The sequence below is a fragment of the Scyliorhinus torazame genome, chromosome 17, assembly GCF_047496885.1.
Source record: "Scyliorhinus torazame isolate Kashiwa2021f chromosome 17, sScyTor2.1, whole genome shotgun sequence".
Taxonomy (NCBI): Eukaryota; Metazoa; Chordata; class Chondrichthyes; order Carcharhiniformes; family Scyliorhinidae; genus Scyliorhinus; species Scyliorhinus torazame.
In genome coordinates this window covers 123,819,835-123,844,385 of record NC_092723.1, presented here as the reverse complement: position 1 = coordinate 123,844,385, position 24,551 = coordinate 123,819,835, and the positions used below count along the sequence as shown (strand labels likewise).

The 24,551-nt window shown below is 47.0% G+C and overlaps 1 protein-coding gene across 3 annotated transcripts; it reads left to right on the top strand.

The window, feature by feature from the left end:
* Positions 1 to 567: 567 nt before the first annotated feature.
* Positions 568 to 24,319, top strand: LOC140394123 (somatostatin receptor type 5-like). Of its 3 annotated transcripts, XM_072480997.1 has the most exons (3): positions 1,728 to 2,004; positions 8,157 to 8,227; positions 18,094 to 24,319. In XM_072480997.1, exon 3 carries the CDS (start codon positions 18,157 to 18,159, stop codon positions 19,252 to 19,254), a length of 1,098 nt encoding a protein of 365 aa, XP_072337098.1. In that variant the 5' UTR covers positions 1,728 to 2,004; positions 8,157 to 8,227; positions 18,094 to 18,156; the 3' UTR covers positions 19,255 to 24,319. The 3 variants fall into 3 exon arrangements, with proteins under 3 accessions (XP_072337099.1, XP_072337098.1, XP_072337097.1); XM_072480998.1 differs by lacking the exons at positions 1,728 to 2,004; positions 8,157 to 8,227 and adding an exon at positions 568 to 844; XM_072480996.1 differs by lacking the exon at positions 8,157 to 8,227.
* The last annotated feature ends 232 nt before the right edge of the window (positions 24,320 to 24,551 follow it).

Genomic DNA, 24,551 nt, shown 5'->3' with positions numbered 1-24,551 from the left:
GTGAGTAAGCCCAGTGGGAGGGGTCTTTGATTATGCTGCCCGCTTTCCCCAGGCAGCGGGAGGTGTAGACAGAGTCAATGGATGGGAGGTAGGTTTGTGTGATGGACTGGGCTGTGTTCACGACTCAGGGTGGGGGACCTTTACCACAAGGACTGCTGCAGTTTAAGAAGACCCGCCTTCACACGGATAGCTAGTGTAATCAATGATGCCCTTGCTAATCGTGCCTACACAGCAACTGCTGACCCGTCTGTTTTTTGCAACCTTGTTTCAATCAAAGTGCGTTTCCTCCCCTCTACCTCGTTGGTCTGCACAGATTATAAACCCATCGCCAGGTGGAGCTATTGATCGTGTTTGGAGACATTTAACCAAGGCGATTTCAGGACACATTTCCACCGCTCAGTTGTGCCAGCACTCCCTGAGTCTACGTTTGTTGGCGAGCCTGGTCCATCATTTGCGCCTTTCTCTTTTGCACTTTAAGTGAATAAAACGCTGACTTGTTCCCGTTCCATTGGCAAGGTTTTAAAACTTGGGGCCCTGCCCTTTACTGGAGCGAAGGCGAAGGTTTTAAAATGTCATCACCCTTTAATCAAACGAGTTTGAGTACAACGTACGAGGTCGCGATGAGACCCAGCAAAAGCAGGCTGCACTTGTGGGAGACAAGCGTGGAGTAAAACTGGGTTACAGCATTACGGGGACGATATTAGAAAATGACAGCCCACTGCCAATATATCCAGTCAATGATGTAAATCAGAATCTTTATAGTAATGAAGTTCAAAACTGTGACTACATTTCAAGAACCATTTCCTTGACTTTGGGGGCGTGAGAGGTGCTATTCAAATGTAAGGTAAGGTACCCCCTGCCCTCACACAAATCAGAGCAGATCTGTGCCAGAATGTGGGGAAGAGCCGATGAATGATTGCAATTCATTTGAACGAATCTGCCCCAGGCGGAGAGAAGTTGCAAGTGACTTGAAATAGCCACGTCCTGAGGTTTTACGGGCAGAGAGTAGGGTCGGTCCATAGATGCCAATCTGCAGCCCCACCCTTCACCCCACCCCCTTTAACTCTCTGTGTCACTCAGAGCTGAAGACTGGACCGTTACCCATGAAGTCAGAGTGTGTGTGTGGGGGGGGGGGGGGGGGACCAGTGGCAGCTCAGATAAGGGCAAAGGGGGGTGGCAAGGAAGATATGAAGGGAGCGAGCAATGGAAAACACACATCTCAGTAAAGAGAAAGACAGACACCAAAGCACTGATACTCTCCGCTCCCAAAGAAGCACGCGTGCCAGTTATCACATGAACCCAGCCTGTGACCTTTACTCCAATCCTGTTTTCAACTGGATTGAAATTTCCACTCTGCGGGAGACCATTTCATCCAATAAAGGTGCACTTGGTCGGAGTTATTTCCGATATCACCCAGTTAGCAAAGACGGTCCTAGTTGACCGGGTTAAACTTTCCACATTTTAATCTGCAGAATGGTGATCACCGAAGGGGTGAGTTTGTGGAGTTGAGGAGGAGATGATGCCCCCTTCCTGCCCCTCGATGACTCATACTCACTTTCACCCATCTACTGATTGGATGGTTTGTTTGGGGAGGGGAGTAAATGGTGATCGCAGACTCCCCCTCCCCCCGCCACACAGCAGCAATACACACACACACATCACTGTCTACACAGTGCATGCTCCACTCTCTCTCTCACACACACGCAGTCAGTCAGTGCTCAGACATTCTGCAAGCTGGGTGTGAATAGCAGGGCGGGGGCAGAGAGACTTCACAACTCCTGTACTCGGCTCGCCGGCTCATCAGCCACTTGGATCCGCCTCTCTCTGTCTCTCTCACACACACGCTGCCCTGGAACACCTTGCTCGGACCAGTTTAACACATCTGAACACCTTGAAAACGCGCGCTGCTCTTCACACATCTTCTTCTCTGGGACTCACTTATTCTTGGATTTTCTTCCAAATCTTCACGGGTGGATGGCAGATATGCTGAAAATATCCCAGCAGGTAAAACGAAACGAGACAGGTTAAATGAGAAAACGTCTTTAAGCCCCAAAGAATGTAAATGCCGGAGTTCACAAAAAGCTACGTGTCAGTTTCATGACTGTTGCAAAAGGGATTTCTTGTCTTCAAATCCTTGGAGGGTGAGCAAAGCGGCAGGCGCGGGAGGGAGTGGCTGCTGGGGAAGCTCCTGCAAAGAGCTAGTACAGGCGCCGTGGGCCGAATAGCCGTCCTTCTGTGTCGGGTCATTTTACCATGAGAGCCGAATGATGAGCTGGGGGTAAGGCGGACAAGTGGTGCCTGCTGGAACCAACTGGATGTTGTTCAGGAACGCTTTGGGCAAGTTTCCTTCAGTTCAGTCTCTGGTTTCTGTAAGCACCTGTAAATTGGAATTGTTGGTTGTTCATGGAAGTCAGGTCCGGTTTTGTTTGAGGACTTTTTTTCCTGTAAAATACCAAAAGGGCAGGAATTCCAGAGGGAATTGTAACCAGAGCCAACAGGGAAAGGTGAACAGCTTTGGAAAGTTAGGTCGCTCGGTATTAATTCCCAGGGACAGATCTGTGGTGAACAGTGATTGGACCACTAACAGCCCAGTTAACAAAAACCCTCATGTTCTGTTAAACGATCTTTGGTTTATGATTCCCCTGTCCCGGTGCTCAACTATTGCAATAGGCACGGGGTTAATTCCAGTTTAGGAAATGGCAGCAGTCCAGTTAACTCACTGCAGGACCACCAGCTCCCTGTGTCAACACGACCTGTTCCCGTACATCGTTTGGGAGCATACTCAGTGAGAACAAGTCACTGAGGGTCAGATCAGCAGCAACTGAGGCCCAGAGTTTGGACTGTCATCAGCAGGGAATGCAGATCCGTGTTGGGATTGGGATCAGCAGGGAATGCAGGTCCGTGTTGGGATTGGGATCAGCAGGGAATGCAGATCCGTGTTGGGATTGGGATCAGCAGGGAATGCAGGTCTGTGTTGGGATTGGGATCAGCAGGGAATGCAGGTCCGTGTTGGGATTGCGATCAGCAGGGAATGCAGGTCCATGTTGGGATTGGGATCAGCAGGGAATGCAGGTCCGTGTTGGGATTGGGATCAGAAGGGAATGCAGGTCCATGTTGGGATTGGGATCAGCAGGGAATGCAGATCCGTGCTGGGATTGGGATCAGAAGGGAATGCAGATCCGTGTTGGGATTGGGATCAGCAGGGAATGCAGATCCGTGCTGGGATTGGGATCAGCAGGGAATGCAGGTCTGTGTTGGGATTGGAATCAGCAGGGAATGCAGGTCCGTGTTGGGATTGCGATCAGCAGGGAATGCAGGTCCATGTTGGGATTGGGATCAGCAGGGAATGCAGGTCCGTGTTGGGATCAGCAGGGAATGCAGGTCCGTGTTGGGATTGGGATCAGCAGGGAATGCAGATCCGTGCTGGGATTGGGATCAGCAGGGAATGCAGGTCTGTGTTGGGATTGGAATCAGCAGGGAATGCAGGTCCGTGTTGGGATTGCGATCAGCAGGGAATGCAGGTCCATGTTGGGATTGGGATCAGCAGGGAATGCAGGTCCGTGTTGGGATCAGCAGGGAATGCAGGTCCGTGTTTGGATTGGGATCAGCAGGGAACGCAGGTCTGCATTGGGTTTGGGATCAGCAGGGAATGCAGGTTCGTGTTGGGATTGGGATCAGCAGGGAACGCAGGTCCGTATTGGGATTAGGATCAGCAGGGAATGCAAATCCGTGTTGGGATTGCGATCAGAAGGGAATGCAGGCCCGTGTTGGGATTAGGATCAGTAGGGAATGCAGATCCGTGTTGGGATTGGGATCAGCAGGGAATGCAGGTCCGTGTTGGGATTGGGATCAGCAGGGAATGCAGGTCCGTGTTGGGATTGCGATCAGCAGGGAATGCAGGTCCATGTTGGGATTGGGATCAGCAGGGAATGCAGGTCCGTGTTGGGATCAGCAGGGAATGCAGGTCTGTGTTTGGATTGGGGAATGCAGGTCTGCGTTGGGTTTGGGATCAGCAGGGAATGCAGGTTCGTGTTGGGATTGGGATCAGCAGGGAATGCAGATCCGTGTTGGGATTAGGATCAGCAGGGAATGCAAATCCGTGTTGGGATTGCGATCAGCAAGGAATGCAGGTCCGTGTTGGGATTAGGATCAGCTGGGAATGCAGGTCCGTATTGGGATCAGCAGGGAATGCAAATCCGTGTTGGGATCGGGATCAGCAGGGAATGCAGTTCCCTGTTGGGACTGCCATCGGCAGGAAATGCAGGCCCGTATTGGGATCAGCAGGAAATGCTGGTCCGTGTTGGGATTGGGATCAGCAGGGAATGCAGGTCCATGTTGCGATTTGGATCAACAGGGAATGCTGGTCCGTGTTGAGATTGGGATCAGCAGGGAATGCATTCCGTGTTGGGATTAGGATCAGCAGGGAATGCTGGTCTGTGTTGGAATTGGGATCAGCAGAGAGTGCAAGTCTGTGTTGGGATTGGGATCAGTTGGAGTGCATTTCCCTGTTGGGATTGCGGTATGTAGGAATATAGATCTGTGTTGGGATTGGGATCAGCAGGGAATGCAGGACCATGTTGGGATTGGGATCAGCAGGGAATGCAGGACCATGTTGGGATTGGGATCAGTAGGAGTACATTTCCCTGTTGGGATTGGGATCAGTACGAATATAGGTCCCTGTTGTGATTGGGATGAGCAGGAATGTTGGTCCCTGTTGGGCTTGGGATCAGTAGGAATAAAGTCCCTGTTGAGATTGCGATCAACAAGAATGTCAGTCAGTGTTGTGATTGGGATCAGCAGGGATGTAGTTCCATGTTGGGATTGGGACCAGTGAGGTATGTAGATCCCTCTTGGGATTGGGATCAGCAAGAATATCAGTCCCTGTTGGGATTGGGATCAGTGAGGTACACAGGGCAGCATTGGGATTGAGATTAGCAGGAATTTAGGTCCCTGTTGGGATTGGGATCAGGAGGAATATAGGTCTCTGTTGGGATCAGCAGGAATGTCAGTCCCTGTTGGGTTTTGGAGCAGTAGGAATAAGGTCCCTGTTGGGATTGGGATGAACTGGAATGTTTGTCTCTGTTTTGATTGGGATCAGCAGAAATGTAGGTTCTGTGTTGGGATTAGGACCAATGAGGTATGTAGGCCCATCTTGGGATTGGGATCAATAGGAATGTAGGTCCCTGTTGGGATTGGGATCAGAGAGATTAGAGCTCCGTGTTGGGATTGTGATCAGCAGGAATGTAGGTCCCTGTTGGGATTGGAATCAATGAGGTATGCAGGGGGCGGCACGGTAGCACAGTGGTTAGCACTGTTTTTTCACAGCTCCAGGGTCCCAGGTTTGATTCCTGGCTTGGGTCACTGTCTGTGCAGAGTCTGCACGTTCTCCCCGTGCCTGCGTGGGTTTCCTCCGGTTGCTCCGGTTTTCTCTTACAAGTCCCGAAGGACGTACTGTTAGGTAATTTGGACATCCTGAATTCTCTCTCCATGTACCCAAATAGGCGCCAGAATGTGGGGACTAGGGGCTTTTCACAGTAACTTCATTGCAGAATTATTGTAAGCCTACTTGTGACAATGAAGATTATTTATGTAAGGAACATATTGGGATCAGCAGGAATGCAGGTCCTTGTCAGGATTGGGATCAATGAGGTGTGTAGGTCCTTGTTGGGATTGGGATCAGTGAAGTTTGCAGGTCCGTGTTGGATTTAGGATCAGTAGGATTGGAGCTCTATGTTGGGATTGGGATCAGTAGCGAATTCAGGATGGTGTTTGGACAGGGATCAGCAAGGAATACAGGGTAATGTTGGGAATTGAGTAAGCTCAGTACACCTTTATTTTCATTTTAGATCATCTGAAAAAAGAATAAGCTTGCATTCATTGTCTTTAATGAACTCAGAATATCCCAAAGTGTTTTAAATCCAATTAGGTAAATTCAAATTGTACGCATTGTTTTTCAGAAGAAAAATACAGCAGCCACTGTACAATCCCACAAAAAGCAATGTGATAAATGATTGAATGATCTGTTTTGGTGATGTTGATTAAATTTCAAGTGTTGATGAGCACATTACAGGGAACTGCCCAATCCCTTTTTCAAATTGCGCAATGAAATCTTTGACATGTGGGCTGTGCTATAATATTTCATCCCAAAACCGACACCTCTGATGGTGCAGTACTCCCGTAGTACTGCACTATACCAACCTGGACTTCGATCCAACTGATGAAAGATACAGAAACATAGAAACATGAGGCATCCATTTATCCCCTAAAGGAGGATCTATTGGACTTGGCCATCCAAGTCCCCTTGCCTGTTCTGTCATTCATTTAGAACTTGTCTGGTCTGTTTTAGAAGTCCATTTACTCAGTTTGGCTTCAAATCCCTTAATCCTCTAGCCCAACAAAAATGTATCAATATTGGCTTTAAATTTTCAATTGGCCCCTACCCTCAACAGCTTTTTTGGTGGAGACAGTTTCAGATTTGCACTACCCATTGTGTGAAGAAATGCTTCCTGACATCCCTCGTGCATGTCCTCATTATTATTTTAAGGTTAGACACCCTTGACCTGGGCTCCACTCTCGGAGGAAATAGTTTATCTCCCCATCAAAGTATCATCATGGTTGATATCACCCCTTTGATCTTCAATACTTAAAGGAATACAAACCTAGCCTATGCGAGACAAAACAGAAAGTGTTGGAAATATGCAGCAGGTCAGGAGGCATCGGTGGAGATAGAAACAAAGTTGATATTTCAAATTGATGACCTTTCATCAGAAGTAACCTTGGTAAACAGACAGCATAATCTCTCTTCTGAAAGATGTCACCTATCACAGTGCAATACTGCATCAGCACTCCACTGAAGTGTCAGCCTAGGTGAAATGAATGAAATGAAATGAAAATCGCTTATTGTCACAAGTAGGCTTCAAATGAAGTTACTGTGAAAAGCCCCTAGTTGCCACGTTCCGCGCCTGTTCGGGGAGGCTGGTACGGGAATTGAACCGTGCTGCTGGCCTGCCTTGTTTTGCTTTCAAAGCCAGCGATTTAGCCCTGTGCCAAACAGCCCCTGATTCCCCCCGGGTCACTGTCTGTGCGGAGTCTGCACGTTCTCCCCGTGTCTGCGTGGGTTTCCTCCGGGTGCTCCGGTTTCCTCCCACAGTCTAAAGATGTGCCGGTTAGATGGATTGGCCATAATAAATTGCCCTTAGTGATCGAAAAGGTTAGGAGGGGTTATTGGGTTTCAGGAATAGGGTGGAAGTGAGGGCTTAAGTGGGTCGGTGCAGCCTCGATGGGCCGAATGGCCTCCTTCTGCACTGTATGTTCTATGTTAAGTATGGTCTGCTTTAAAAGCCAGCTATTTAGCCGTGTGCTAAACCAGGTTATCTACAAGTGGTGCTTGATACAAGGTAAATGTGCGATATCAATACAGCTACCTCTTTTCATTTTCATCGACAATGTCAAAACTATTGCCAATTTGCTTTCCAACTCAGGAAAGAGAGCTACGCATTGTGATATGGCTGGTGGCAAGTGTTGAGCAAATGTTGACTCCAGGAATATGACACAGTTCATGAGAAATGGGTGTAAACATGAGCGCTGGCTGGTATCGATGTTATGGGAAATCTTTGTGTGCTGGGCACAGGCAAATTGGGAATTTGGTTAAAAGTGCCAAATTCAATTTGCGTACGACACGAGTCAGCAGGGAAAGGGTAATTTCCTCCCGTAAGCTTAGGTTTGAATTGATAAAGAGTACTTGGCCGAGTCTAAAGTCTGTTCGTGCATTTTACATCAACTCCTGGTACATGAGAAAATGATTAGACATTTTATTTAAATGAAAAATGAAATGAGGGAGAGAACCAAATGGTTTGATAAATGCAAAGCTTTTGTAATGCTAATAATTGAAGTGGAGCCAGTTTAGCTCAGCAGCGGGGTTCAATTCCCAGACCGGCTGAGGTTATTCCTCGCCTGAGGTGTGGTGACACTCAGGTTAAATTACCACCAGTTCAGCCTATGATCATCTGGGATTATGGCTACATTACCTATTTGAAGTTTTAATGCTATTCACTATTTATCACATTTGAATAAGACGGCAGGTGCAGCACGATGCACCTCATACTGGTTTTATAGTCACTATACCTTCTAGTAAAAATGGATCATTGTATCTTTAGGTAATTGTTCAAAATGGACCCTATCAATACAGCCACCTCTTCTCATTTTCATTGAACTGCTCCTTCCTCAGGTGAGTGCTCCGAAAGCTAGTGATTTGAAACAAACTTGTTGGACTTTTTTTTTTAATAAACAATTTTATTGAGGTATTTTTGGCATTGTAAATAGTTACGGTGTACAGTAATGTGCAAATATCAACACAAAGCAGAAACACAGTGCAAAAGACCACTCCTCTCTCATAACCAGTACCGGCCTATTTATCCCTCCTATTCTACTCTAATCTACCACCCCTGCTGACATTTAATTCCCCGCGAAGAAGTCGATGAATGATTGCCACCTTCAGGCGAATCTAATACAGATCCTCTTGAGGCAAACTTAATTTTTTTTCCAGCCCTAAAAAGCTCAACATGTCCAAGAGCCATGCTTCGGTCTTTGGGGCCTTTGAGTCCCTCCATGGCAGCAGTATACGTCGCCGGGCTACCAGGGAAGCAAAGGCATAGACATCGGCCTCCCTCTCCTCCTGGACCCCCGGTTCTTCCGAGACCCCAAAAATTGCCACCATTGGGCTCATCACCACCCTAATTTTCAGTACCTGGGACATGACGTCTGCAAATCCCTCCCAGTATCTCCTAAGTTTTGGGCATGTCCAGAACATGTGGATGTGATTCGCTGGCCCTCCCGCACACCTAGCGCATTTGTCCTCCACACCAAAAAATTTACTCATCCGGGCCACCGTCATGTGGGCGCGGTGGACGACCTCGAACTGAATCAGGCTGAGCAAGCACATGTTGCAGTTGAATTTATCCTACTCAGGGCTTCTGCCCATACCCACTCCTCCATCTCCTCGCCGAGTTCCTCTTCCCACTTGAGCTTCAGTTCCTCTGTCTGGGCCTCCTCCCCTTTCGTAAGTTCACGGTAAATATCTGAGACTTTCCTCTCTCCTACCTCTCCCCTCGGCACTACTATGTCCTGGATCCCATTTGGCGGCAAGCGTGGGAAGGATGGGACCTGTCTACGTATGAAGTCACGCACTTGCAAGTGCCGAAAGTCATTCCCTCTTACTAGTCCGACTTTCTCCTCCAAGGCCCTCATGCTTGAGAAGCCTCCGCCCAAGAACATATCGCCCATCCTTCCCACCCCCGCCCGCCGCCACGCTCGGAATCCACCATCCATACTCCCAGGGGCGAATCGGTGGTTGTCGCATATTGGAGACCAGACCGATGCTCCCACCTCCCTTACATGCTTCCTCCACTGGCCCCAGATCCACAGGGCTGCCACCAATACCGGGCTGGTGGAGTACCTGGCCGGCGGGAGCGGTAGGGGGGCCATGACCAGGGCTGCCAAACTGGTGCCCCTCACGAAGCCACCTCCACCCGCCCCCAAATAGACCCCGTACCCACCATCCAACTCCTTACCATGGCTATGTTGGCCGCCAGTAGTAGTTGCTGAGGTTCGGCAGCGCCAGCCCCCCCTCGCTACGGTTCCTCAAGCATCGCTTTCTTCACCCGCGGGGACTTCCCCGCCCAGACAAAGCCCATAATAATCTTGTTGACTCCTTTGAAGAAGGACCGCGGGATGAAAATCGGGAGGCACTGAAAAATAAACAGGAATCTTGGGAGGATGGTCATCTTTACCGTCTGCACTCTCCCCGCAAGTGATAGCGGGAGTGCAACCCATCTCCTGAACGCTCTCTTCATTTGTTCCACCACTCTAGTCAAATTTAGCTTATGTAGCCTACCCCAGTTTCGTGCCACCTGAATCACAAAGTATCAGAAACTTTCTCCGACCATCCTAAATGGCAGGCTCTTGAACCTGTTCTCCTGGCCCCTCGCCTGCACTACAAACATCTCACTCTTAGCCATGTTCAGTTTATACCCTGAAAACCTGCCAAATTCTCTCAATATTCCTAGTATACTGTCCATCCCAGCCAGCGGGTCCGATACGTACAGGAGCAGGTCGTCCGCGTACAGCGATACCCTGTGTTCCACCCCTCCCCTAATCATTCCCTTCCACCCCCTCGCAGCTCTCAGGGCAATCGCCAGCGGCTCTATGGCCAGTGCAAACAGCAACGGGGAGAGTGGGCATCCCTGTCTGGTCCCCCGGTGTAGTCTAAAGTACTCTGATGTTGTCCTATTCATCTTCACGCTAGCTTTTGGGGCCTGGTATAATAGCCTAACCCAGTCAACAAAGCCCTCCCTGAACCCAAACCGTCCGAGTACCTCTCACAAATAGTCCCACTCCACCCGGTCAAATACCTTCTCGGCATCCATTGCCACCACTGCCTCTACCTCTCTGCCCTCCGGGGGCATCATGATCACATTGAGCAGTCTTCTCAAGTTGGCTACCGCTGTCTGCCTTTCACAAACCATGTTTGGTCTTCCCCGATCATCTCCGGGAAACAGTCCTCAATTCTAAGCACCAAATACCTTAGCCAGGAGCTTGGCGTCGACGTTGATCAGGGAGATAGGTCTGTATGACCCACACGCTTCCGGGCCTTTATCCCGTTTTAATATCAGCAAAATGGTAGCATGTGACATCGTCGGGAGTAGCGTCCCTCTGTCCCTCACCTCGTTAAATACCCAAGTCAGCACCGGCCCCACTATCTCTGAGAACTTTTTGTAGAACTCCACTGGGTATCCATCCGGCCCCGGGGATTTACCCGACTGCATGGCCTTCAAGCCCCCCAGTACTTCCTCAGCTCTGATCAGGGCCCCCAGTCCGTCGACCAGCCCCCTACCCACTTTTGGGAAGGTCAGTCCGTCTAAGAAATGCTTCATTCCCCTCGGCTCTCCAGGGGGTTCCAAGGTATAGAGCTTGCTGTAAAACTCCCAAAACACCCTGTTCAGTCCTGACGGGTCATCCACTTTGTTCCCCATACCGTCCACTACCCTGCCTATTCCTCTGGCCGCCTCCTTCCCCCTGAGTTGCTGTGCAAACATTCTACTAGCTTTCTCCCCATTTTCATAGACCACACCCTTTGCCTTCCTGAGTCGTTCCACTGCCCTGCTCATGGGCAACCCTCCCAGCTCGGCCTGCAGTCTCAGTCTATCGCCAAGTAGGTCCTCCCTCGGGGCCTCTGCGTATTCCCTATCTGTCCGGTGGATCTCTTTGACCAGTCTGTCCATCTCCGCTCTGTCCATTCTATCTCTGTGGGCCCGAATTGATATCAGCTCCCCCCTTACCACCACCTTCAGCGCCTCCCACAGGGTCGCTGCTGAGACATCCTCTGTGTCATTAACCTGCAGGTAGTCCTGCATGCACTTCTGCAGTCTCTCACACACACCCTCCTCCGCTAGCAATCCTACGTCCAACCTCCATTGCAGGCGCTGGTATCTCCCTTTGCAGACCTGCAGATCAACCCAGTGTGGGGCATGATCAGAGATGGTGATCGCCGAGTACTCCGTATTTTGTACCCCAACTTGTTGGACTTTAACCTCGTATTGTAAGACTTCTTACTGTGCTCACCCCAGTCCGCCAGCATCTCCACATCATTTTCACTGACACTGTCAAAATGATTCCCAATCTGCTTCATATTGTCCAATTTCATGACATGCATAATCAGTTACTGCCACTCTTTCTACTTATCTGATGCTTGGACTGAAAACTGAGATTTACCTTTACTTACTTTCTTGTTTCAGGTCTAGTGGGAGCGTATTGGGTGGAGTAATATTAAAGGCAGACTGCCTGTTAGAAATAGGAAATAATTTCTTGTGCTTTGGCTTCCTTTCCATGGATACCAGCAGACGCTTGGTAACCCAAGTGCCCATCCTTAGATAGTGAGCGTTGATCGATTAGTGTTCATCGCAGCCAAGACCAACCCTCTTGCACACATGCACGATTTGCAAAGGAATCATTGTACATCAATCAGGAACTGGATCCCTTTTTAATTTTGCCCTCCTCAATGCTGAGGCCAATAGTAGTTTCTTAATATTGCTGCCTTTCAAAGAGAGTTTTCATTTATATCCAACTTAGTACTTTTTAAAGTTGTTACAACTAGGTGAGGATTAGTGGAAGGATTCCCCTTTCCTGCACTCCTCGTTTGGTAGTAACAGGTTTTGCAACAGCATGAATACCCGATTCAGTATATGTACATGATTGTTTACATGCTGATTGCAAAGAGCTCAGGCAGGTTTTCTTGAGTTTAAACAAGTAAGGGGTCAGTTTTTATTGTGCTAAAGACCCACTCAGGTGGAGGCATTAAAAAAGTAAATACATGACCGAACTGTCACAATGCACACACACACACATGCACACACTCACATACATGCACACACACACACACACATGCACGTGAAAATACAAGTTACAAAGTAAAGGAGGTCAACTTTTGGCCAATTAATACTCAATCAGAAAAGTCAAAGATATAAAGAATTCATTTGTTGTAAGTGGCTGGCTGTAGCTCTGGTTCTCGGCTGCTGTAGTTTAAAGTTACAGCCGCTGTTTATCTTTTCTGCAATGATACTGTGGGGATTAAGGGCTGGTTTAACACAGCGGACTAAACAGCTGGCTTGTAATGCAGAAGAAGGCAGCAACACAGGTTCAATTCCCATACCGGCCTCCCCGAACAGGCGCCAGAATGTGGTGACATTCACAATAACTTTGCACAGTAACTTCATTTGAAGCCTACTTATGACAATGGGCAGTTATTATTATTATTAAAGTCTTCTTTAGAATTTCTCTGTCTGCTGCCACAGTCTGATATAAGTAAACTGGGTCCAAAGTTAATTTAGTTGGAGTGAGGAGGAAAAGAGGCCAGCTGTGTTCTGCCCTGCTGCTGGTGTAGCCTGCATCAAAAACAAGCCGTGTCTTAGTAATAAAAGGGATTTCAAAAGAGGCAAACCGTTTCAGCCACATGATGAGTATCCATTGATACACAATAGAGGGCAATTAATGGTCTCTTCATGATACCAAAATCGATTCCACCAGGCATAGCCATTGAATGACAATGGAGGGTAATAGTTGTATTTAGCACTTCATTGTGCACAATCAGTTTTCATAGCTTTCTTTGATTACTGGGTCAGTCTTGGAGTCAAGAGTTTGCGATTATTGTTCTTGTGTTCTTGGAGGAATCCTTGAAATTAGCAGGTTTGAAATTCCCCAAGGGGGTTGTCTAGATCTGTCCATTTGTAATACACTTTGGATGCTCCAGAAGCTTGACTAACCCACAGTTGCAGAATGGTCAGGTGATCTCTGGCAGCCATCTTAAGTCGGTGGTTTCGTTTCAACAGTTTAAACTGCCTTTTAAAATTCAGCTGATGAAATTAATATTTCACACCAAGACACCTCCATAACAAAGCGTACAATGTAACACAGTGCTCAATATGCGCACAGTGAGCTCCCACAGGCAGCGATGTGATAATAATTGTTTAAATTATGTTGGCTAAAAGATACCTTTTGGTCAGTATACTAAAGAGAATGCTCCTGCAGTTATTTGATGTAGTGCCATGGGATCTCTTACATCCACCTGAGAGGGCAGATAGGACCTTGGTTTAATGTCTCAACTGAAAGACAGAATCGCTGTGTTTGATAACTTCCACAGTTAGCTACTGAGCAATATACACATATAATGTTTGTCACATTTGGAGTGGACACTAAGTTCCCATAAGGACAAACTCCATTTGCAAATTTCCAAATAGCGGATGTACAGACTGGCAAAGGTAAAAGTATAAGGAACCCCCTGGAATGCACCAAACTGCAGCTGAAGTTTAACCAGCTGAGGCCACACAGCTAACCCAAGAGCCAGGGAAACCTCCTACTGCTTGTCCAATAGGTTATTAAATGCAAGCTGTAATTAAGTTGGTCGCAAGCTTGTCCTTGAGTCAGAAGTTTTGGGTCCCTGTCTCACTCCAGGGATGTGTGCACAAAATCTGCTAAAACTCCCACAAATAGCAACGATGCAATGACCAGAGCCTAGTGTTGTTGGCTGAGAGGCAAGTACTGATCTGGACAGCAGGGATAACGTCCATGATCGTCTGTACAATAGCACAATGGGACCTTTCAAATCCACCTGAAAGGGCAGTCTGGGCCTCAGTTTAGCATTTCATCCAAAAGATAGTGGGCAGGATTCTCGGGCCTCCCAGCTGCGTGTTTCTCGGTGGCGGTTGCTGACGACAGGATTCTCTGTTTCCCCTGCTGTCAGTGGGATTTCCGATTGAAGCCTCCCCGCACTGCTGGAAACCCCATGGGTGGGGGTGCGCTGCCAGTGGGGAGAGAGAATCCCAATGCCAGCGAACGGCTGGAGAATTCCGGCAATGGCAATCTGTTGACAATCTGGCATAGTCTCTCAGAGTGATAGAATGATAGGGCGCAGAACGCTCCATTGAGCTAGTGCTGGCTCTTCGGAAGAGTCCATCTCCTCAGACCTAGCCTCATACCCTTGAAAATCATTTCCCTTCAAGTATTTCATAGAATCCCTACAGTGCAGAAGGAGGTCATTCAGCGCATCAGATCTGCACCGACCCTCTGAAAGTGCACCTACCTAGACCCACTCCCTCACCCTATTCCCAAAAACCCGATCCCCGACCAAACATTCGACCCTAAAGGCCAATTTTAGCATGCAATCAAACCTGCACATCTTTGCACTGTGGGAGGAAACCGGCGCACCTGAAGGAAAACCACGCAGACATGGGGAGAACGGGCAAACTCCACACCGACAGTCACCTGAGGTCAGAACCCGGGTCCCTGCCGCTGTGAGGCAGCAGTGCTAACCACTATATATCCAATTCCCTTTTGAACATTATCATTGTATCTGTTTCCATCATCCTGTTAGGTGTTGCGTTCCAAATCTAACCTCTCGTTATACACAGAAGATTCTCCTCAGCTCCCCTTAAACAAATGTTACTGACCTACATGCCTGTTCGGAAAGTCTCTTGCTAAACATTCCCTGCCCTCGGAAAAACCATGCCTGCTTCTCCAGTCTCTCCTCACGAAATAAGAATATAGGAATTAGAAGCAGAAGTAGGCAATTCAGCCCATCGAGTCCACTCCGCCATTCAATCAGATCCTGGCTGATCTCTTCCTGGACTTAAGTTCACCTCCCTTGTTGTTTCCCATATCCCTTTAACCCATTATTTTTAGAAGAAATATATCTATCTCCTTCTTGAAACCATTTAGGATTCAAACTCCACTCACTGTGGGGGAGCAAGTTCCACAAATTCACAAGCCTCTGCAAGACGTAGTTTCTCCTCACTGCAGTTTTAAATGTACCGCCTCTCAACCTATATCTGTGACCTCTCATTCTAGATTGCCCCACAAGGAGAAAATTTGGCCTATGTTTACTTTATCAATCCCTCTTAATATTTTACATATCTCGATCAGATCCCCTCTCATCCTTCTAAACTCTATTGAATATAAGCCCAAACTGTTCAATCTCTCCTCATACGTCAACCCTTTCATCCCTGGAATCAATCTGGTGAACATCCTCTGAACTGCCTCCAATGCCACCACATCCTTCATGAAATAAGGAGACCAAAACCGGATATGATACTCCAGGTGTGGTCTCACCAACACCCTATATAATTGCAACAACACTTCTCTACTTTTATACTCCAGTCCTTTTGCAATAAATGCTAAAATTCCAATTGCCTTTTTCATTACATGCTGTACCTGCATGCTGACTTTCTGCGATTCATGATCAAAGATATCCAGATCCCTCTGCCCAGACGCATTTTGAGTCTGCTTTCCATGTAAATAATAATTTTCTATTCTATTTTTCTGGCCAAAATGGATAACCTCACACTTATCCACATTAAAATCCATCTGCCAAATTTTGGCCAATTCGCCTAGCTTATCTGTATCCGCCTATAAATTCTTTTATCTCCTCTTCGCTGTCTGCTTTCCCACCTATTTTAGTACCATTCTCAAATTTTGCTGTAGAACATAGAACATACAGTGCAGAAGGAGGCTATTTGGCCCATCGAGTCTGCACCGACCCACCTAGGTCCTCACTTCCACCTTATCCCCGTAACCCAATAACCCCTCCTAAACTTTTTGGACACTAAGGGCAATTTATCATGGCCAATCCACCTAACCTGCACGTCTTTGGACTGTGGGAGGAAACCGGAGCACCCGAAAGAAACCCACGCAGACACAGGGAGAACGTGCAAAATCCGCACAGACAGTGACCCAGCGGGGCATCTAACCTGGGACCCTGGTGCTGTGAGCCACAGTGCTAGCCACTGTGCTACCACGCTGCCCTCTGTCCCTGTTTGCAGATCATTTACATAGATTGTAAACAGTTGAGGTCTGAGGACTGATCCCTGCGGCACCCCGCTCTTTACAATGACTGAAGCCCCTCATCCCCATTGTCATACTCAGAAATCCCATCGGCTCCCTTTTGAAAGGGTGAGGTTAAAACTGTTCCACTGTTCGACTAGTGAGCTGACGACGACGCAGAGCAAATTTGCATTTTGTAACTCACCAAGAGCCAAGATACGAGTGAGACAGAAACCAACAGGTGGAAGGTTAGAGATGAAGTTCAGGCAATTGGCCTGCTTTCAATTCATTACTTTTGAAGTGGCTCTAAAACTATTAAATCTGGTTCACCCATTGTTTTAGACAGCCCCATTGATAATCATACAGACTTGCTACATTTATTGAATTATACATAAAGCTATTTCCTGATTAAAATAATGTTATGAGTAGAAAAACAAACTAATGATCAGATTACTTTATTGCTGCCTTCAGAGATTCTTGGTAATGACTGCTAATTTATTGAAAATTAAATCACTGTCGGAATCATTAATTCCTCGGTGTCATCTGTAGATCAGCACCATAAGTTTGGTATCTCAGCAATTCTAAACCCATACAATGAAAACTGGAATGGCCTGAGAAGCCCCCCTTTCTCCAGGAAGTCTCTGACCGCTTCCGTCATGTGATGGCTCGACTCCAGTTTCAGACTTCCAAGTACATTCGAGTGCTGTTAGGATCCACGGGATCTTTTACACACCTCCGAGAAAGCAAACAGGGCCTCGGTTTAGCATCTTGTCTGAAAGGCGATACCTCAGAGAGTGAAGCACTGCCTCAGTACTGCGCTAGAGTGTTAAGTTCTGTACTCAAGGCTATGGCATAGAGCCTGATGCACAAATACAGACTCAGATTTGAGGGCCACTCAATTTGCCACCACTAATGAGGCTGCCGATTCCAAGAAGTACAGCCTCATAAAACGGAAAAGTGCAGGATTTCACAGAGAAGCGCCACAAACTGTGAGAACGAATAGAATGCAACTCGGAGCACAGTTAAGAATGTAAAGACTTAACTGACAACATAGTAAGCTTAGAGACCTCTGCTCCCTGCACTGTGGGTTTAACTGCATGTGTTTCACAATCAATCACTTCACTGGATTCTTATTTCTGAGTCATCACCATTCCCAAACTCTCCCTCTCTCGGAAACATCACACGGGTCACAAGTCAACTCTTATTTCTGAGCATTTAGATCACCAGAAGATTACAACATCTTCTACCGTGAAAACAAAAGGCATTGTATATATTGTACATTTTGAAAACCGGAGCGATTTGACATAGATTTGTGGATCTTTGCCATTCTCACTTTGCTCCCTGAATTAACATCCTGTATGGATTGAATTAAACACACATCAGGTTAACATTTAACAAATGGAAAATTGTTGCATAGGTCATTCTGTCAGCCGATTAGATCATAACTCTGTATCTTAATTCCACCTGCCTTGGTCCTGTAGCCATTAATAGCTTGCCTAACAAAAAGCAATCAATCTCAGTTTTAAAATTTCAATACAAGCCTTAAAAAACCTTTAAGGAAGAGAGTTTTAGATTTCCAATACTCTGTGTGAAGCGGTGTTTCCTGGCAACCCCCTTAATGGTTTCTCTGTTGGATCCCCCCCACCCCCCCAAACACCAGAACAAATAGGGTAGATAGAGGAAAAACTATCACAACTTCAATATTTTGTTCAATTCTTTTCCCAGGGACACATTGGATATGAGTACAGTTTTGTACAGAGCGAGACCTTGAGGACTACATTGCAAGAGATGGAGCCTCTGAAGATATCCACAGTCCCTGTCTGGGAACAAAGCACTGAGAAGATCAACGTATCATCATTTAATAACGAATCCAGTAACTGGACCAATGGAATCCCATTTATGTCCAGTGTAAGCACCATTGTGCTTCCTGTAATTTATTTCATTGTTTGCGCAATTGGACTCAGTGGGAATACTCTTGTCATCTACGTTATTGTGTGCTACGCCAAGATGAAGACAGTGACCAATATCTACATCCTGAACCTAGCTGTGGCAGATGAACTCTTTATGCTTGGACTGCCATTTATTGCCGCCCAAAATGCCTTGAGCTATTGGCCGTTTGGATCCTTTATGTGCAGACTGGTTTTGACCGTCGATGGCATCAACCAGTTCACCAGCATCTTCTGCCTGACCGTAATGAGCATTGATCGCTACCTTGCGGTGGTCCACCCCATCAGATCTACCAAATGGCGCAGGCCCCAGATTGCCAAGATGATCAACGCCTCGGTGTGGATATCGTCCATCGTGGTCGTTCTTCCGGTTATCATATATTCAGACGTCGCTGATATGAACACTTGCAACATCAGCTGGCCAGAGCCTAAGTCAATTTGGTCTGCGGCTTTTATCATATATACAGCAGTTCTGGGCTTCTTTGGCCCACTGTTAATAATATGCCTCTGTTATCTACTGATTATAATCAAAGTCAAATCATCTGGTTTACGTGTTGGATCAACCAAACGAAGAAAGTCTGAGAGAAAGGTTACCAGAATGGTGATCATCATTGTAGTTGTATTTGTGATCTGCTGGCTCCCATTTTACATCCTAAATATTATCAATTTAATTTTCACCTTGCCAGAGGAACCAGTTTGTGTGGGAATATATTTCTTCATGGTGGTCCTCTCCTATGCCAACAGCTGCGCCAACCCCATACTCTACGGGTTCCTGTCAGATAACTTCAAGAAGAGTTTCCAGAAAGTTCTGTGCTCGTGCAAGTCCAATGGTGTCGAGGACACGACTGAACAAAAGCAAGAAAAGAGTCGATTTCCAGACACCTGCGTGACACAGAGACTAGCTGAACCTAATGGTTGCATGCAAACTAGTCAGATTTAAGGAAGGTGCCCCAGTCACACATAGTGACACTCGTGAGTTCTGATGAAGCTCTCTCCACTGCTAATGTTTGACCAAGTGCTTGTTGAGAGTTCGCGGAAATGTTTTAAAGGTACAGAGCTCCCACTGGGCTAAATATGAATGTTTACTGCAAACCTTGGTGGTCCTCAATGTTTATTTAAGATACATGTCTGTTTGTGTACCGTTGTTCTTTGGTAAAGAAGGAAGGCATTGACTTTGAGAGCCTGGGAACTCCTGTAAATGTACATATGGGAGGAGTTGCACTTCCCACTTAAAATAAGTGCCCCCCATTTCATTTAAGATGGTTTAAAGTGTCATGAATCAAGTCAGACCCCTGGGTTGCTTGATCCTGTTTCCAAAAATCTTTAAAAGATGCATCTTATTGTAGGAGATCATTGGCTTTGCATTTAAATGTTTTGTGTGCGGGCAGTCAATGTCTTGAAGCCAAATCTATGTTAAAGCTGGACAGTATATATTTTCTTTTACTACTGATTGTGCAGTGTGGTGCTCCAGCTGCTGAAGGGTGCAATGCGCTGAAACTTGTCTTTTCACCTTTCTAATTCCCCCACCCCCCCCACACACACAACCTATACTGGAAGTTACCAGGTGGGCAGGATCTTGTGGAGGTGGTGGCAGGAGAGCTGGCACAAGCCCCATGATGAGTCCTTTGGGGAAAGCCGTTGCATCTTGTGTCACTTGTAGCAGAGCTTTTCAGGTGGTGGGTTTTCCGAGGACCATTCATTGGCTTGGGTCGGGTTTGGCGTCCCTCACTCAGATGGAAATTCTGCCTCAGAGGGCTGTCAGCCACTCTGATTGGTCAGCAGAGGCATGGCCAGGACTGAGATGATGAACAGTCCTCAGCTTCACTGTCCCAGAGTCCAAGACCAAGCTACATGCGGATGGGAGGGGCGTGGGGGTCTTGCACCTTGGAGGGGAGGTGAGGATCGAGGTAGGTGGAGAGAGAAGTTTGGCGTATCGATGGAGAGGCCAGTGGGAGAGGGAGCCCCCATAAGGAAAGACCTTGAGTAGCATAGGGAGCTCAATGTGGAAAGGGGGACCTTAAGGGAGCCAACCCCTTCCCCAGCTTCCCTCGCAAAGTCAAGGCACCTGCCAGGCTTCCCCCTGCTCTGAGCACCTCATGTCAACCTCAAAACGAGGCCAGATGGGCAGCAGCTAATCGAGGCCAGCTGCTCTTCTGTAGCCTGCTGCGCCACTGGAGTGGTGGTGGCTATTTCCGGTACTACACACACCAAGGCCTCAGATCGAGGAGGGACCCAGGCACAGGTGAGTGATGATGGGAAGGAAGTTGCAGGGTATGGGAAGGGGGTCTGTAGCAAGGGTACAGGAGTGGCAAGCAGTGGTTTCCTTCTTTACTATACTAGATCCCTCAATCAGGCACTGAGTGTATTTGAATGAAGGCCCCACCCTCACCCAACCTGGCGCCCATAGGGAAACACAAAGAACAACGAAATTTACAGCACAGGAACAGGCCCTTCGGCCCTCCAAGCCCGTGCCGACCATGCTGCCCGACTAAACTACAATCTTCTACACTTCCTGGGTCCGTATCCCTCTATTCCCATCCTATTCATGTATTTGTCAAGATGCCCCTTAAATGTCACTATCGTCCCTGCTTCCACCACCTCCTCCAGTAGCGAGTTCCAGGCACCCACTACCCTCTGCGTAAAAAACTTGCCTCGTACATCTACTCTAAACCTTGCCCCTCTCACCTTAAACCTATGCCCCCTAGTAATTGACCCCTCTACCCCGGGGAAAAGCCTCTGACTATCCACTCTGTCTATGCCCCTCATAATTTTGTAGACCTCTATCAGGTCGCCCCTCAACCTCCTTCGTTCCAGTGAGAACAAACCGAGTTTATTCAACCGCTCCTCATAGCTAATGCCCTCCATACCAGGCAACATTCTGGTAAATCTCTTCTGCACCCTCTCTAAAGCCTCCACATCCTTCTGGTAGTGTGGCGGCCAGAATTGAACACTATACTCCAAGTGTGGCCTAACTAAGGTTCTATACAGCTGCAACATGACTTGCCAATTCTTATACTCAATGCCCCGGCCAATGAAGGCAAGCACTCCGTATGCCTTCTTGACTACCTTCTCCACCTGTGTTGTCCCTTTCAGTGACCTGTGGACCTGTACTCCTAGATCTCTTTGACTTTCAATACTCTTGAGGGTTCTACCATTCACTGTATATTCCCTACCTGCATTAGACCTTCCAAAATGCATTACCTTAGGGTACCAATAGGGTTTTCTTATTGGCTCCTTGCATGTCGAGTCCCTCACCCCACCACTGGATTAATAGCAGAAGCGACAGGAAAAGCCCTTTAAGTGGGTATTAATTGCCCACTTGGGGGATTCGGTTGCCGATGGGCCAGGAAGACCACAAGCCTTCTCGCTCTGGATGTAAAAGGGGTAGAGATGGGATGGTACCTGCGCCCCCCGCCCCCCCAACCCCACACCATTCCCCCTCGCCCTCCCAACCCGATTAAATCTCCCGCCAAATTTGCCAAGGGGAGGGCACAAGATTCCGCCCACTGACATCAACTTTCGGAAATGGAAAATCACCCTAGTATTTGACAAACAGAAAACGAACAACCAGAATGTGCAAAATGTTACAAATGGTAACTTGTTCTTTGGACAGTCACCCAGACTCCGATCTGTGTGTCCATTATCATATTTGCTTCACAAAGGCCGGAACAATGTGAACGTGAATAAAGGGAAAACAGAACAATTTTGGTATACAATCCAAAAGCAATAATAAAGTAACCTCTTGGTGAGATCCTAACATATATTCCTCCAGAAAAGGAACACACTATTTTGATTATTTTCTAGGACAGGAGGACACAACCTCTACCAACATTTGCACCACTCTGCCATTGGGCTCACAGTAATGGCAGCGCTTCCTTAAAGTCGTCATGAGTTTCATGAATTGGTTGCATTTGCGTATTAAATTTGCCACAGAAAGTTAGGGCTGGTAATTAAGGATTATTTCTTTTTATAAACTTAGAGGACCCAATTACTTTCTTTTCCAATTAAGGGGCAATTTAGCATGGCCAATCCACCTAACATCTTTGGATTGTGGGGGTAAAACCCACGCAGATATGGGGAGAATGTGCAAACTCCACGCGGGCAGTGACCCAGGTCCGGGATTCGAACTGGGTCCTCAGCGCTGAATTCCCAGTGCTAACCACTGCGCCACATGCCACCCCTAAGGATTATTTTAATGAGCAAATTTATGTTCCTGCAATTCCACTCAACTGCTGACCCAGAAAGGAAGAAATTTAAATTGTTGGGTCTCAAACCTTCAGGAAGTAATTGTTGTTAGAGATTTAAGCCATTTTGAAAATAAAACTTAAAGAATAATCCCCCCCCCCCCCCCCCCCCGTCTCTTTTTCTCTCTCTCTCTTTTAATCCAACCATAAATTTTCTCTTATTTAATTTCTGGACCTAAATAGAATCTAATTGACCCCATTTCCTTCTCTGTCATTCCTCAGTTTCTTTCTTTATCCTTAAATCCCATTGGTTCAGGAGATAGACTGTCCGTCCCATAATTCACCAAGGACACAGAGGCCCTGTTATCAACTTGCTCTTCTGAAAACCTGCAGGGCAAAAACGTTTTGAAATGAAGGGCAAAAGTCTAACAAACATTCTGTCAACATTTGGAACCCCTTATTTAAGGCTAGGTGCCATGTCCTTGGATTGACATTTTTTGACTGGAATTTATGTTGTAGGATTTTCTGTAATATTGTGGAGGTGAAATGTGGGAGGTGGAAGGAACAGAGGTGTCAATGTTGTGACTGCATCTCCTCTGGGGTTTAGACGGACTGGTGGTTCCAATGTAAGCCCACCAAATTAAATCTTTCATCGCTGGAAACTTCATGAAATGATGTCAGAAACGAGCACAGGCAAAGAAGCAGAAAAGCCTTAGGAAGATGTACCAGGGATTACAAATAAAAGGGACTGAAAAATAAGCCATAAGGCAATAAGAGGAAAAGACTTGATACAGACTGAAGGGAGGTTTGTGACACGATTGTAAATGACTTGTTACCCAGCTGGGCAGTGGGAGATAGGAGGGCTGACACACACTGAGCACTGATGAATAGCAGTAACAGAATATAAATACTGCAAATTACCAAGCATGAACACGTTGTGCAATATGTTATGGTCTATGTTCATGTCTTCAGGTTCATTATCTGTGCATGGCAGCCAAATACTAATGTGTTTGCAGAAGAAAAAATGCAAAATCTATCATCATTGCTCCGCACCAGTTTAAAAACGAAACCCGAAACTGAACGTCCCTATTTAGCATGAACATCACACTGTGAAACATGCTAAAACTGTAACTATTGCTTTTTACTTCACTTACTAGAAAGAAATGCGGCGTGAAATGTATTGGCACTTTTTATCATCGTGGGCCAATATTGTATTGAATGTATCGGGGTTTTTTTGTAATCATTTGTGGCAATCGTAAATGATGGAAATGTCTGTAAAATGGTCACTTTTGTGTTTACTGGTGTAAGAGTTTTCCTGATATTTCCTGTTTTCAGGTTCGCATCAAGGGACAATCACTTTTGAGGTGCATCATTTTGTTATGCTCTTTGTTTTGATGTAAAGGAACCGTTAAGAATTTGTGTATCTGGTTAACCGCCCCATGGCCTTATGGGTAAATGCACTACTTGGAGTGAGATTGTAGCACAGAGTTTAATGGGGCCCCATGGTTTATGTTACCAACTCTGGTTCGATGTGCCTCCGCCTCGCTATGGCACCCACCATGCAAATTCTCGCCAACTGGAAGGAGAATGGACACCTCATTACCCAACCGTATAGTCCTTGACGATCAGTCAAATAGCCTTTATTCTCTACCGAAATCCCCGCCAGGCTTTCTCTCCGGGATGCTCGCAGCAGTGCTCTGGCGGTTAATCTGGAGGCTCACAAAACATCCTACAGTGTTGGCAATCTATCCTTGGTTCAAGTAACACCTGATCTCAGCAGGGTGACACTTGGAAGACTACTTTGGCCTGGGGGGGGGGGGGGGGGGGGGATTGAATTCCCCAGGTGTTCACATGACAGATACCCTGAGAAAAATGGCATCACTGCACCTTGACTCTATTTCCTTAAGAATTTCCCAGTTCTTTGACTGTAAGTTACGGTGGATGAGAGAAGGGATCCCTGTGAAAAATAGCTCCCCTTCTGTCTAGCCTCACCACTTGGCTAAAATACTGTGGAGGCACCTAACACCCTGACACTGCCTTTCAGCAAGAGCTA

Coding starts and splice junctions, on each gene's coding strand:
- LOC140394123 (XM_072480996.1), top strand. CDS start 1,975: ATGGCAGATATGCTGAAAATATCCCAGCAG. Junction 2,005..18,093: donor TGCTGAAAATATCCCAGCAG/GTAAAACGAAAC, acceptor TTCTTTTCCCAG/GGACACATTGGATATGAGTA.